The sequence below is a fragment of the Trachurus trachurus genome (genome assembly GCF_905171665.1).
Source record: "Trachurus trachurus genome assembly, chromosome: 10".
NCBI lineage: Eukaryota > Metazoa > Chordata > Actinopteri > Carangiformes > Carangidae > Trachurus > Trachurus trachurus.
In genome coordinates this window covers 20924369-20940082 of record NC_139894.1, presented here as the reverse complement: position 1 = coordinate 20940082, position 15714 = coordinate 20924369, and the positions used below count along the sequence as shown (strand labels likewise).

Below are 15714 nucleotides of genomic sequence, written 5' to 3'. Positions count from 1 at the left end.
CTTCATGCAAGTTAAACACCATCCTTTGTGTTTTACTGCCTTTGCATGAGTTCTGCATGATGTATGATTCATGATCAATTTTGTTACTGTCCCAGTATTAATGGAATGGTTTAGAAAAGGAGCAGCCCATGCATCTATCAGTCAATTAAATGTTTTGACAAGAGGCTTGTTTTACAGGGGCCTCGATGTGATTGTGTGCAACATTTTGCAAGAACACAAAAATAAATACTACGTGTAACTTTTTTCCCCCAACTCTCCCAAATTTATGGGACTATGATGTTCTTTTGATATACACATTGATAGTACCTTTCTTGAATGGGGATGATTGCAATATATAGTTCTACAGGTATGTTGAGCTTCTTAACAAAACAAGCACACCGTATCTACTGTATTTGTAATGAGAGGGGTCCGCAGCCACTATGAATGTCAGATCTTGACATCTTTACATACAGTACATTATATCAGGAAATAAAACTAACACTGCAACCACAAGTTCCCCTAGCTGACAGGAGTAAAAGCTCAAAATCCACATCACTCAAGCCAATGAATAAAAAAAAAAATCACTCTGCAGAAAGCACCACTGTGGAGATCTGCAATAGCTAAAGCTAAAGGATTGATCAAACTGTGGATTAGTGTTTGATCATCAGATGAAAATCGGACGGTTGCTGTGCTGGATTTACGGGAAGCTTTTGTTCTTATTGGCGTAACATGCATGAGAGCAGCAGGCTCTGTGTTCAGTGCGTGTCTGCTTTACTTTGATGACAATAACCTCTGGTCTCAACTTAATATTTGCTAAGAAAAAATAAAACTATTAAAAATACAGGCATACAGAAAAAAAAAACATTAAACCTCCACCCTCTCCTGGTGACCTGAAAATCAATATGGATGCATACAACTTTACACTTGATCAAGTTAAACAATATCCACAAAAAAGGGGAGAAACCTTTGACCCAAGAAATAGCAGAGATAGCTTTGACCTCTAGGCAGCAGTTCAAAACCAAGTTTGAAGATGAAGAGGATCAACAAGATCCACCAGATCATACAGGGAAAGAAAATAGAAAAATAGACCTATTCATTGAGGTTAATTTGGGATAAGGCAAGAAAAAAAAAAAAAAACGGGAGGGGAGGGAGTAAAGAGAGGACAGGAAGGTGGTGATTGACTGATATTTGGACATTGTAAATGGGAAGTGGGGTCAGACGTGGCCGTGGGTTGTGTTCACTGACTCTCGTCCAGCTGTCCCGTCAGTGTGTCGATGCTGCTGCTGTCTGTGTCCGAGGCCAGGGTGTGCTCCGTGGACATGGATGAGATGTCGTTGGCTGAGGAGGACTGGGAGGCTGAACCTGACACCACATCTGATACATGACACACACAATGAAGAGATACAGAGTTAAGGAAGTTGTATAAATGAGATTAAGAGTTGATACAGTGGTTTTCCTACACAGATGTGACCACAATTACTGTAGCTACTGAAGTCACTTCTTACAGCAGTTTGGTACCAACATAGCTGATAATTAATGAAGATGGTGCATGTACGTACCTGAGCAATCTTCTTTCATTAGACCATTCTTGTTCCTCTCTTCCCAGTCAATCACCTCTTCATAAATGAGTTCTGTGCAGAAATAAAAAATGGCCGTATACATTATTTAATGTGGTGGACACTTGGTTGAAGAATGATTTAAGGTGTTTTAGCGGCATTTTGTCACAAATGTTGCTTTGGGGTTTACTGGGGGGGTTACATCCAACAGAAATTAACCAGTCTGGCCTGTGGATTTTCTTACAAAATGGCAAAATAAACAAATATGATGCTAAGCCATAGCTTCCAGTGCATTGGACAGTAATTGTGTGAATATCTTAGATTTACAAGTTTCCTGTAAATTCATGAAAGTGTAAAAAGGAGTGAGGCTGCACTACTGCAGTGTTTCCCTAGAGGGCAGCGCAGCATACCTTTCCACTGCTCAATGGTGTGCTCCCTCTCTTCCAGCTGCTTATCTGAAATCTGGGGAGGAGGCTGTGAAACAAAGAGGAACACATGAATCACAGCAAGGTCACACACAACCACTGCACCGACAAAGAGTAAAACCACTAAACTGTCTCGAGTGGAACAATCGCCTCACCGCGTCGGCTTCTGCAGGGTCGTACCACACGTGAATGTAGGGGTGGTTGAGGGCCTCTTCTACGGAGATGCGGCTCTCAGGATCGATGACCAGCATTTTGGACAGCAAGTCCCGTGCCTGACCCGCTGTTATGGCAACAGAGGAAGGGCAATGTTACTATGGGAACAGGCCTACGACATGACTTCATTTACGCAGTCTTCATGAGAACTGATTACTTCCCTTCAAGGTATTGGGTAACATCTCTGGGAATGTCAAGATTTGTTCTCTTGTTTTGGTAATGTGATTTCTAGCTTTTAATACCACAGATGAGGGCAGATCTGCATAGTCATTCTCAGAACTAGTTGTGTAAGAGATTCAGTTTTCAGCTTCTGTCCCTGTCATTTTTGTCAGGAACCATCTTGTTTCGTCAATACACTGAAGACAAATGGCTCTTTCACAAAGATCCATACATACATATATATACACATACATTCACAGCAGTATCCTTGGTGAGACCTTTAAAAACCAGGTTGAAGCTAACAACTATATATTCAATTATCAAAAATTCTTACTCTTCAGTCTGTCGTGCTCTGAGTCAGAAGGAAAGGCCCAGTCGGGGAAAAGCTCAGCAAAGCTGACGCCAGGATACTGTGGCTTGTTCATCACATAGTTCCTCACAGTCTCCATCAGTCGGTTCATAAACTCCAGACTGGGCGTGCCCAGAACCTCAATGACCTTATTCCACTGGTCGATGTCTGGACAGCGTGGTTGTTATGGAAAAACTCTTCTGCATTGTGGGTATATCCATATTTAAGCAAATGCAAAGAACATGTGAAAACGCAAAACACTCAAATGAGAAATACATGGAATTTATCCATGTATGTACAGCGGCAGAGACCAGTATTTGGAATGATCTGGTTTTCTGCATTCACTTTGATTAAGGTAAAATGAAGTATTGTGTGTCTACAAATCACATTTTCTGCAAGACTGTTGGGGTCACTTTCGTAGGTTTGAGAAGGGGGGCTGCCATATTGTGTAATGTTTGATTGGTTGCCTGGTTACCTGGCCGCTTAAGTCTGACGTGAGCGGAAGGAGCATGGAATGCTGGGAAAAAGCCAAAGAGGAGTCTCGTGGTGAGGAGGCTGCCGCCCCGAGGAGAAGCCAAGGACCCCCTCCACCTCAAGAGTGAATTATCGTTTTAGTTATTGTCTCGTCTAAACAAAAATGAACTGACAAAGCCGCGACCGCGTGCCGACGGACGGAGGCCGACACACGCAGGACGCTGGAGCTGGTGGCTGGCCCGGTGCCACTGAAGCAGGACGCCGGTCTGCCAGGAAAGCCTCGCGGACCAAGCTACAGGTGGTGAGCGGAAGCAGCCGGTGAGTCGAACATTGTACAATATGGCAGCGAATCCCACCAGGCTCCAGGTTTTCAACAATAGAAATATGTGCACCTGTGTCATCCCTGTAGCCTAGACTTGTTAGAGCCTTAACTGTAAAACTTTACTTGCCAGGGTGGCGTAGGTCGCGACAGAACAAATTTGTTTGGTACAGATCTTGGCAAAAGTAGACCACCATAATTTTTATATCTGCAATATCTGTCAAAATAATCACAATATGGTTGTTTTTTCTTTTGAAAATTGTTTAGCCCTAATAAAATGTGATCTCATCCATGAGTATGTCAATGGAGAAAACAGCAAAACATGCTTCTAAGCACATTCAAGAAGTCCACTTACTTACAAATGCGGGAAAAGACCATTACTGGAAAATCAATCTATTCCAGAATCACACTGCGGCCTGTCTCCATTTCCTGCTACTCAGGTGTGAATGGACGGTGTCAATGAAAGGAGCCGGTGAGTGAAGAGGTGACTAAACCCATTAGAAACACAGGAATGGCCAATATAAATGCAAATGATCTGAATCGCTTCAATTCCATTTGCTCTATCAATTACGGGGGATTACAGAAATCTGGACAACATCCCCACAGATTGATAATCATCGAAGCGGGCTGGAAACATATTGGGTTTACTGCATGAAATCATGAGTTGCCCCGTTTGACAGAAAATGCTCAGAGTTAAACAAGTGTGCTGGAAAAACCATAATACAAACAAATTGTCTGGATGAATGAGATATTTTACACCAGGTGGTGGAGCCGTGATGAAGGGTGAACGATGAGGGACAAAGATGGTGAGAGCGGTGAAGGATACGGTCGGTGCCTTGGAAGATGACGCTGCCCTTTACCATCTCTCCCATGATGCACCCCACTGACCAGATGTCCACTGGGAACAGAGAGAACACGAGCAAACACACACACACACACACACACAGGCACACAAAACACACACAGACAAAAAGGTATTAAATCAAAATGACCACTTAACATTAACCACATAATATAAAGCATGCTAAATATACAGTAAAATGAAATGTGGACGCTGCACAGATGAGTAACATGCTCCATGGTCTAAATTCAAATGATGAACATTGAAATGCAGAATACCAGCTCGTGATATTTTGCTCTATCCTCTGGCTGTGCCATGGCCGAACGCTTTCATCACATTCATCTTCAGGCTGGCTTTCCTCTCTCTCTTTCTCTCTCTCTGGCTTGGGAAACTGACTTAGCCTTCCAGGCCTTTCTCCTCGCCTCTGCTTATCAGTTTACACAGCTGTTGCTCCCTCGCTCACTTTCCCTGTGAGTTGGTGCGCTGAGCAGAGTAGGATATTGTTAGTCTCTCCCTCTCTGAGTTGACTGTTTGCTTAAGAGCGTTTATATGTGGCAAACAGCCATTAAACTCCTCTCTTTCCTATCACTGAAGCTGAAAGCTCTCTGTGCCACTGATCACTACAATGGAGTCAGGTCAAGTCACATGATGCATAAATCATAACTTGAAACTTTGAATGGGTTACACTAATCATTCTAGCTATGCTCTTAAATTGGAAGAAGACTTTCCTGTTAGATTACGGCAAAGAAACAGCTTGATTAGACCTTCCTGTTTCTAATCTCCCTCCGTGCAATGTTTCAAGGATACATGGATCGACTTGTAGTTACACTAGTTTAGAACGACAGGCTAACCTGACACAAATCCAACACCATGACAATGATTACAGTGGATTTACTGTTGACGCGCATGGCTCTCTTGGCTGTAATATAACTGTCTGTGTAAAAATATTAGTCAAACTACTGTTTCTGAAATATCTTCTCGCACTGCATATGTTATAATGAACGAAAACCATTCCTGATTTGAGAAACACAAACAACTACATCCCCAGAGTGTCTTCTGTCTCCACTTGGAGAAAATATAACTGGTAAACTTGAGGAGACAAACAAAGAAGAATACAGTCTTTTCCAGGAAAAAGGATTTTGTGAGAGATCATTTCAGCCATTATGCAGCCAACCGACCACAGGTCCACTGCAGCACAGTAGTAGCATAATGAACACATTCACTGTCACCATCAATGACCAGCAGAACCAAATTTGATAAACTCGAGTATGACTGTATCGAAGACTTTGGACGGTTTTTGACAAGTGCACAATAAACTCATTCTTGTTAAAAGCCTGCACCATCTGTTCAGCTGAGATATGCCTCTTTGCTTACTCAAACGCTGCTGTGTATCGTAAACAATCGTGTCTGTTGGGCAGACCATGTAATCATTATTCTGTTCCTAAATTACCTCACGCTTTCCTCTGCATCGTGCTGTTTAAAACATATGTTTTGTATACTGGCTGATATGAGATTAAAGATTCAAATGAATGCATGGGGAACCAATACTGATGGCTTGTTCCACAGTGAATTAGGATATTTACAGTGAATCATTGGAAAGAGAAAATAAAACATAATCATCAAGCTGGTTTTCATGTATACCTTCATTTCCTTTCTGTAAACACATGGAAGTATTATACATCATATTAATCAAATGCTAACAATGTTTTCATTGATGCTAAACTTGTCTGTTCAACTATTGTAATAAGACTGCAGTAGACTCACCATTCTCCTTATACTTCATCCCCAGAATGACCTCTGGGGCGCGGTAGTATCTGGTCACCACGTAGGGGGTCATCATGAAGTTAGTGCAGGCCGTCCTTGCCAGGCCAAAGTCCAAGATCTTCAGGGTGCAATCTGACTTGACCACAATGTTACTGGGCTTCAGGTCCTGAGGGGAGAGAACACCTCTAAAGCTACAAAAACATTGCAACACACAGACATAGCGCCTGAGGTATTTATCTCGGTCGGTCGGTGGTGAAGATTAGAAATAACAAAAATGTTCCCATCCAAAAGAGTTAAATAGAAGAATCAAAGAATCAACTAATGAATTAATTGTTGCTTGTAGTTACGCATGCAATTGACTACATCCACCAGTCTATTGACAACCTCAAATGTTCCATTAGAGAGGAAAGTGAAATGTCACTTCATCAGACTAATATTATATTTCTGCAGTGTTTGAAAACAAATATTATCTATCGTATCATCTCCACTCCCTCCAGCACAATCATTCCTTCTCCTCACCCTGTGGATGATGCCAACAGAGTGTAAGTGTCTGATGCCACACAGGATCTGGTAGAGCAGATAGGACATCCTCTCGTGATCCAGGTCCATGTGAATCACCTGGCACAGGCTGGCGTCCATCAGCTCCATCACCAGATATCTGAGAAGTGCAGAGAGGAATAAAGAACAGTCAGGTATGTATGAAACATGTGACAGAGTGGTGGTGGATTAACAGACAAAATGAGTAGAACTGCATAAAGGCAGAGTGACAAAGGCAAAGAAGTCATTAAAGAAGGGAAAGTATTTAAAATGACAAAGCAGCTGTGAAGGCTGACAAGTAAATAGAGGGATGCCACATTAACTGAAGGGAACACAAAGAGAAAAGAGGCGCTTCGGCTAAAATCTCTGCATACTACTGTAAAAGAAACTAAAGAGTAGATTGTTGCAGCCAAAAAACACTCTTCTGCCACTCACAGATCCTGGAATTCCTCCAGGGACTTCTGAGGCGTGAACACATTGATCAGACGGATGATCTGCAAGCAGAAAGACAGGCTATTAGTCCACTCTGTTACTCTCCTATCTACATCCAATTCACTGCGGAGAGCTAGCCAACTGAGGGCAGAGCACCATGAGGGTCTGTCTAGATTCTCTCACTTACTTTATCAGCACTGATAAAGTAATTTACCAGATAATAATTAATTGTTTGTACCATCCTGTGTATATCTATGTAAGAAAGGCATCCGTCAGTAACTTAGTATGACTCTTCTATCTATATCAAACATAAAGCATGCATTCCAGAGGGTAGAAAATAAACAGTCTTGTGATTAAATCATTATTAAGTCTTACATTTTTGTGGTTGACACATTTGAGCAGCACCAGCTCCCTGTAGGCACGCTTAGCATGGGTCTGATTCTGGAAGGGTCGACACAGCTTTTTCACAGCCACAGGTATACCGAGGACCGAATCTAGAGCAGAGCTGGTCACACATCACACAGAGAAGGAGCAGGAGAGGAGGGAAATAAATACATGTAACAGAACAAGACCTGTGTTTTCCATGAAAACGACTGCGGTCTAATGCTCTGCAAGCGACATGAGAATGTTGAACATATCAACGACCAAAAAAAAAAAAAGTCAATATTTTTAAGCCTCTTAATTAGTACAAGCAAATTTTATTGCAATGTAATTATTAGAGCGTGTAGCCAAAACTGCACAGCTTAGGTTTGAGTAGTAGTAGGGCCATCAAACAGGTCAGTCGGCCACCAAAAACATCATTAAAGCCACAACATCCAGAGCAAATTTGATGATCTCATCTCTTGATATTTTTTGCAGTATGTTTTGACCTGAGTTGCCAAGGATGAAAGATTTCCCACGCCAGTGCAAACAATCCTCTATAGGACTGTAAAATTGTGGATACTAAATGTATCAGTCTGAATTACAGGAAAAGATGTTAAAAAAAAATATTGTCTTAATTTCCATAATGATGTAGCAATAAGTTCTGAGTTTAAGGTGTGAATATTTAACGTAAACATCAGAACAAGCACAAGTTCATGAAGAATAAACTGCATACAATATTTGAAGTGTAGCAGGACTTTTACTCCTGAAGATGTTCACAGGTTAAACCAAAAAAATGCTTGATGTTTGGGGACTAATTGCCATCAAGGTATCTTGCTGTGGATTAATGTGATGGACAGAAACTTGATGAGGCAAGATTGCCATAATAGTTCCTTTCAACGCAGACATTTTAATTTGTGAAGGAAAAGCACAGTTGTGATTTATTACATTAGTGATGGTTCTTTTCAAGTGTCCCTGTAAAGCAGTGTGAGAGACAGCCGGCACGCACAATAGGAGCTAAATTAATTCAGCTATCAATAATTGTATTATTTACACCTGCGCTTCTCCTTCTGCGATAAGTAAAAGCGTCGGCCGTGAAATAGGCCTGTTTAAACGCATGGCTAGCAGGGCAAAAGTTCATCTTACTCATGCAGCGACTGATAAATTTGTCTAACCGGGAGAACTCGGGGTATCAACAACACCCCAGGCTGGCGACACAATGAGCAAAATGCTAATAAAAACACAACAGCCACTCACCAGACGATGCCTTGAGCGCCAGAGCCGATTGCACGGAGCTGCTGGTAGCGCTTGAGAACAGTGAAGGTGGAGTCTCCCACCTGGACGCTGTAGAACTGACCCTCTGCCTCACTCATCCTGCTGAACAGTCAGGACCACCGGCACTGTCTGCAGGGGGTCAACAACACACACACACACACACACACACACACACACACACACACACACACACACACACACACACACACACACACACACACACACACACACACACACACACACACACACACACAGAGGGAAAGAAAAAATAAAACACAGATAAACAAAACAAAAACACCCAGGAATTTCAGCTGTAAACAAAATCTCCATATTAGGAGGCAGAGCGGTAGATGAGTAACAACATGTTAAAGACTGGGTAAACCAAATTCAGTATTTTTCTTCTTATCATATTAATTAGGCCTTAAATGTGTCCCTCAAAACATGTACAAAATATTTTTCCCATTCATCATTTCCTTGAGGAGCTAGGCCTCAGAGACTGTTCTGTGTGCAGGTTTAGAATGGGCGGGCTTAAATCATGACCGCTTTACGTAAAGCGGTCATACTTACATAAACCCGCCCCCTGCTCTGCTCTACGTATAAATACATTCAGCCAACTGACTTCAGAGGTTTTCCGTCCCACTTGCTCTTCGGTCTAGCTGAAACACGTGAAACAGCCAGCTAACTAAACGTAGCTCATGTTCACACACAGGGGAGACCACTACTGTCTTGTTCCTTCATACAACGAGTTTACAGCGCTAACGTTAACGTATTCACACCGTGATAAACAGCCGTCACCGCGGGGAGAGAGGCTGACTCCCCCGGTCACACACCCCTCACAACGTTACACACACACACACAGCAACAGCAGCAGCAACAACACCTCTTTTGACCAGAGTCTCCCTCATTAACACACTGTCCGACCAAACAGCCTCCACTCACGCACACAAACAGACACACGGGAGACCAGAGCAGCCATACTGTACAATCACTGACAGAAAACACCGTAAAAAAAAAAAAAAAAAACTCCGCCGTGGTCTCAGTCCGAGCGGACACACAGCTGATCAACCCATTTCTTACCTTCACTCTGGTGTCTAAAACAGGCAGCAGCAGCATTGTCATCCAGCACCAACAGTTTATTAATCCACCGATCGATATTATTCCCGTTTTGATCGTTACTCGCGGTCTGCCCGTTTCCTCCGTTTGCATTGTGTGAAAGAGAAAAAACGTTTTTAGCCGCGGTAGCAGCCGTAGCCTCCCGGCTCCACCGTGTTGTTTCCCCCGGTCTGTTTCTGATCCCGGCTCCACCGTGTTGTTTCCCCGGTCTCCTCCCACCGGGACACGGCTGCTGCTCAGCTCGGACGCCGTGTGTCACGGCGCCGGGCGGTCTGGACCGGGTCTGGACTCGGTACCAGGTCCAGAGATGATTCACTGTGTCTGCTACTGCTTCTCCTGTCAGGACACTTGAAGCTAAAGCTAAGCTAAAGCTAAGCTAACGTTAGCTAAAAACTTTATTTATTTTTTTCACACAATGCAAATGGATGAGGAACGCTGACCGGTAACGAGATGTAAACGGGAGCAGCATGGTGGATTATAACCTGTTGCAGCTGGATGGCTGCTGCTGCTGGGACTGTTTTAGACACCAAGAGTGAAGGTAAGAAATATTTCCTTTAGGTTTATCAGCTGTGTCAGTGCTGAGGACTGGGGTGTGTGGTGGAGTGTGTTTGAGGTCACGTTTAGGTTGTGTATCAGAGACGGTCAGTGAAGTCCAGCTCTGCTGCCATGGGGCGTGGTCTCTTTGCCTGCAGCAGGACCATATCGCGACACGCCCCCACCGTCCGGAAGCAGAGAAAACTGCTCATTTATTGACAACTTTGATGCAGAATTTTATATACTTAACGACTTTTTTAGTCCTCCAAATTTGACAGAGTGGTTAATAATATATTTTCCTGTGGTATTATAAACTTAAAACACATATTTATTCTTGGTTTACCCGGTCTTTAATAAGCCCACATTAGTGTGCAGTGCAATTATTATATTGTTATGAAACTGGAACCTTTTTTTTTTTAGCTCACTGAATCACTCAAATGATCCTCGGTGAATGGCGGGGCCTAATATGGTTCCATCTGTCGGTCCCTGGCATCTCTCCCCTCATTTTCAGTCCAGTCTACAGCCAACCGATCTATCAGCACGTTCTGCCCAGTTTGTTCATCTGACAAAGGTAACAGTGGGCTGGAGCTCCAGTCAAGGCTGCAAATGCTTTGGTGAGTGTGTAGTGGAGAACAGAGGCAGCTGACAGCTTGGAGGTCCTAAGGCTCTCACTGCCATCCCCAAACTCATGCTGACACATTCATGCTCAGTAAACACACACACACACACACACACACACACACACACACACACACACACACACACACACACACACACACACACACACACACACACACACACACACACACACACACACACACACACACACACACACACACACACACACACACACACACACACACAGCATTAGGCTAGAGCATGCTCATTATTCCTTCATCTGCATACAGCATCACTACAAGTGTACACTGCCATCAGCACATGTTAGCTAAAACATGTTAATAGAAATATTATGTGAACAGTGTTTATATTTTAAAATATAGCAGTGTTAGCATCGATTCCTCAGGCAGGAAGTGGGGGAGGAGGATTATTATTTGCCAGGGTTGTGTATGCGTGTGTGAGGGGGCGAGGACACACATTTGTGTAGCTATGCAACGGCGAGCAGTCATGGCTGTTTGTCATTCCTTCAGAAACCAGCCACGGGTCAAACGGAGTCTGATATTTTAGCCTTTTCTGTTCGACAGGAAGCAAGGACACAAACTCTCACAGGTTGTCATGGTCGGAGAGACGCCATACTGAAGGGAGAGAAGCAGCAGGGGTGAAGTTATGATCGATCAGAGCTAGAAAAGTCTCAGTCTCAGCTTTGTCACCATGACAGCGTTGAAAAGAAACGCACTGTGGGAGCAGCAAGCAGCTGTCATATGACAGAACTGACTTATGTCAGCCTCACGTCTGAAATAGTAGAGTGACAGAAAATTAACTGTTATTGACAATCAATTAGACGTTTATTACACATTTGAGCACACTGAACTGCTGCTTATTATAATTGTTGGAAAAAATGTTTTCCTTAGTCGTACAGCATTGTAATTATAATATACATAATATAATAATAATAATAATGATAATAATAATAATATATGTTTTTTGTTGGTGTTTTTGACAATTGTATCTGTAACGAAAACACTGAAGTTGTGACACCAATAAACTTATTTATTTTTTTATTATTTATTATCCAGCCTTAAATGTATAAGCAAATAAGGGAAAACGTATTAAAATTATTTTTGTCTTGAAATCAATGTATATATAACTATATAAGGACATGGCAAAGATAGTACTAATGAACTGGGATTCTATAAATGCTTGTTCATCAGGTAGTGAAATCTGTCACTAATACTGAGAGATATAAAGATATAAAAACTGAACTCCACGCAGTCACCCCACGTCGCCTTTTAAAACAAACAGGCCAGCATGACGCCACAAAGATACAAACCCATCACTCATTCATTTTCATTAGAACTGCAATGACGTCACTGTGTTTATGTGTATATCCTCATTCAATTTTAGTTTTTGATCCCATAGGGTCTCTGCTTGTCGTCTTATTTATTTCCTCCTTTTTTAATCTTATCTTGCTTGAACATACCATATTTTCTCTTTTCTATGTTGCTTTATAATTGTACAAACACTGAAAAACAGATGCCTTCAGACGTAGGCGGCATGGATCTGCAAATTCACTGTTATTCAGATGAAAAATGAATCCTTCTCATCACTATCCACTTCATTCCTATGCATCCCTGCCTTTTCTCCTTCTCACATGGACATCCAGCTGGCTCCCTCTCACTACACCCAAGGGGAGTGCTGCAAAGACCTTTACTTTCTCCGTGCTCCTCTCACTCTTTCCATTTTCCTTGTCTTTGTCTTCCTGTTTTATGCTCCTGACATTCCCTCACTCCTGTGCCCTTTTCTGGTTTTGTCCCATCTTCCCTGTGGCCTCTGTAAAGATATACCGACTAAAGGATTGACCTGTACTGACAGTTATATTTTTGATGAATATTATGATTATGACATGCAGGCAGAGCTTTCCCGACTTGATTACAATACACGTCTAAAATGCAGGTGCAGAGGAAACATGCTGGCTGTGGTAAATTAGAGGTTCTTTGGCAAGCAGCATGGGTTCTAGGCCACATATTTTACACAGCACATGAACACCTTGTGCAACAAATATCCAGCAACCCCTCTGAGAAAAATAAAGGCTCTGCTATTTATATACATTTTTTTTTTTACCTAACAGTTGTTGCACTGATGCACAACAGACACATCATGCTAATTAACGCTGAGGGGTTCATCTATCACAGCCAAAACCTATTCAGGCAACAATAGGCACCGCATGTATACAATCTTTCACTTGCTGTCAAGCTAGGGGCGACTATAGGCTAAATGTACACTTGACTCAGCACAAATGTACCAACACTGACAGGGAACATCTGAAGTGAAGAGAAAATCACATACACTCAGAAATCAGACAAGACGCCTGTTATAGTTCTGGTCAGCAGGCACTGAGGAAAACCACAACCCAAATGTCACAACTGTCAAACAATTAATCATATAACAACAATAATGATGTTGGCCAAGATTTTTGCTAAGCCTGATCAATGACCAGTGAGCTGTCAGTTTGAAAGGTACAACAGCCTCATGATCACACACGTTACGTCAAAGAACGCAGTGATAATCTCTGATTCCCAGACATCATTATGGCTGCATACAAGAGCACTTTGACTGCAAGAACAACCTGCCAGTGTACAGTAATGTAACAGTGTTTTCTACGTAGAGCTGGTTGCTTTCTCTGCGAAAACATTATTGATCCGGTTTCATTTATATTTAACTACACAGACAGAATGCAACTTTAATGCAATTATAAAAAATGTTAAAATGTCAAGTAATTTTAACTGGACAGTCCAAAATAAAGTACTACACATAATTATCAGGCACTTTTTTTACCCAATGCAAATGCAAACTCTCCATACACATAGACCTGGAGAACATGTGGTGGAGAGAGTGCTTGGTCAAGAGCATTTCAAAACATGTGGACAGCCAGTGCACTACCAACCATTATGATCAGCTAAAGTAGTCTCACTATCAGCCAAAAACAATTGCAGTGTCATATCTGCCCCAGTTGTGCAGCCGTGAATGCCTTTGATGGCATTTCTTCAATGTAAAAAAGTCCTCTTGGTTTTCAGTGAGGTGTAGGGGACTACGTTTAGTATTTAACATGTGCATCATGATCCATCATTCAAATAGCAATAGACAGGCTTAGAGCTAAACAGAAAACAGAACAGTTAATAAAGAGGCTGTGCTTTATCTATTGTAGTGCTGATTCTGTTTCACAAAAGACACATGAATGAAAAGATGGGAGGCAGGTATACTCTGGATTCATCATTTTTGTTAAAATATGAATTTGTATAAAAGAAATAACCCTCAACCACAAGCACATCATCATGGTGACAGTCCGGTTCAGTCCAGTCCAGCCCTTGGGTCTGACATGGCTGAGGCTCTCAGCTGGGAGCTGGATGGGAGTCAGTGAGCTGGCTATGATATCAGATTAGCATGGCCTGAAGACTCAGCATCTCATCCTGATGTAGCAGAGTTACTAAACACACAGCAGGGGCGGGTAAAACTACATGCATGCTGGTGTTGAAGCTCTCACACAGGACAGGGGGATGTTAAAGATGTGTTAATGGAAAAAGACTCCAGCAGCACTGTAAACACTCCTGGTAGCCTTTCATGTGTGTAGGCTACTACGTGTATAACCCCAACTGTGCTACAGGCTGCCAGTCTGTTTATGCTTTGCCATGCTTCAGACTTAAGCCATGACACATTAATGCCGCGTACACATGGCGTCTGATCTGTTGACAAGCTGAAACTTGCCCCCGTCACACCTCTCCACCTAAACTGGATAGAGGTGAAATAAAGCACTAGCTCTCAGACAGACACCTCCACCTGGGTAAAGTCGGTAACTGGGGATGAAAACCACATCACAGCCGGCCTAGAAAAATGCCATTCATTTGGCTAATCAGCTATCTGCTCTGTGTGAATGGTGAGGAAACTGACAATCCAATGATGCAACATGGGTGTAAAATAGACACGATCTTTCATTTCCCACACGCCGCATCTACTATAACAGACACACACACACAGTCTCTGAGACTCAGAGGTATGAAGTCACCCGTGTATGACACACCGCGGCCGCAGCACCGCTGGCGCGCGCACACACACGCACGCGGTGGCTTGGCACAGTCAGAAACCATCGGTTCACGCAGCTGAAAGTCACACCAACGTACACGTCGGTTAAATCCACCTCGCAACACGGAGGTAACAAAGTTATCGCGGCCTAGCCTCCCCGTCTTTTTTCACTTGAGTCGGCAGCAATGCGGTAGTCAGGCCGGGGCTGAACTGGGAGCTCGGACGGAGCAACGGAGGAGGAGGAGGAGGAGGAGGAGGAGGAGGCGGCAGCAACAGCAACAGCAGCGGCGGCGGCGACACTTACCTTCTCCCTTCGCTGTCCCCAGGTCACTCCCATGCATCTAAAACACAGATAAATCCCTTTCTCCGTGTTCCAGGCACAAGCGAGACTCGGAAAAGTTGAGGAGAGCGGCCCGCCGGGCTGTCACGACGGAGAGAGCTGCCTCCTCCGGTTCCTCGTCCTGCTAACTCCAGCGGCAGCGCGGAGCGACGGGTGCGGACGAAGGCGACGCCACAACAAGCAGACGGCGAGCATGCGGGTGACGTCATCACGCACGCTCTACGTATGAGCAAACTTTTTTTTTTTCCTCCACGAAAACTTTGGAAAAACTTTTTGTCTTGCGTCTTTAACACAATGCTGTTATCGATGTGTAAGATGTGTAAGTTAGGCTAATTGTTACCGATTGGTA

At 43.2% G+C, this 15714-nt stretch overlaps 1 protein-coding gene across 1 annotated transcript; it reads right to left on the bottom strand.

The window, feature by feature from the left end:
• Positions 1-1104: 1104 nt before the first annotated feature.
• Positions 1105-15513, bottom strand: mapk9 (mitogen-activated protein kinase 9). Its single transcript, XM_083980907.1, has 12 exons — positions 15330-15513; positions 8666-8812; positions 7424-7553; positions 7052-7110; positions 6599-6737; positions 6080-6245; positions 4301-4372; positions 2667-2849; positions 2116-2240; positions 1946-2009; positions 1539-1610; positions 1105-1353 (listed from the first exon to the last, which is right to left on the bottom strand). Exons 2-12 carry the CDS (start codon positions 8779-8781, stop codon positions 1217-1219), a joined length of 1263 nt encoding a protein of 420 aa, XP_083837033.1. The 5' UTR covers positions 8782-8812; positions 15330-15513; the 3' UTR covers positions 1105-1216.
• Positions 15514-15714: the final 201 nt, after the last annotated feature.

Bases quoted from the DNA above. Each gene is read 5' to 3' on its own strand.
- mapk9 (XM_083980907.1), bottom strand. From the start codon at position 8,781: ATGAGTGAGGCAGAGGGTCAGTTCTACAGCGTCCAGGTGGGAGACTCC. The intron at 2,850-4,300 runs GTATCCTTCACC...CACGCTGTCCAG, and splicing joins CATCTTCCAAGGCACCGACC to ACATCGACCAGTGGAATAAG. The intron at 2,241-2,666 runs GTAAGAATTTTT...TTGCCATAACAG, and splicing joins AGAGCACGACAGACTGAAGA to CGGGTCAGGCACGGGACTTG.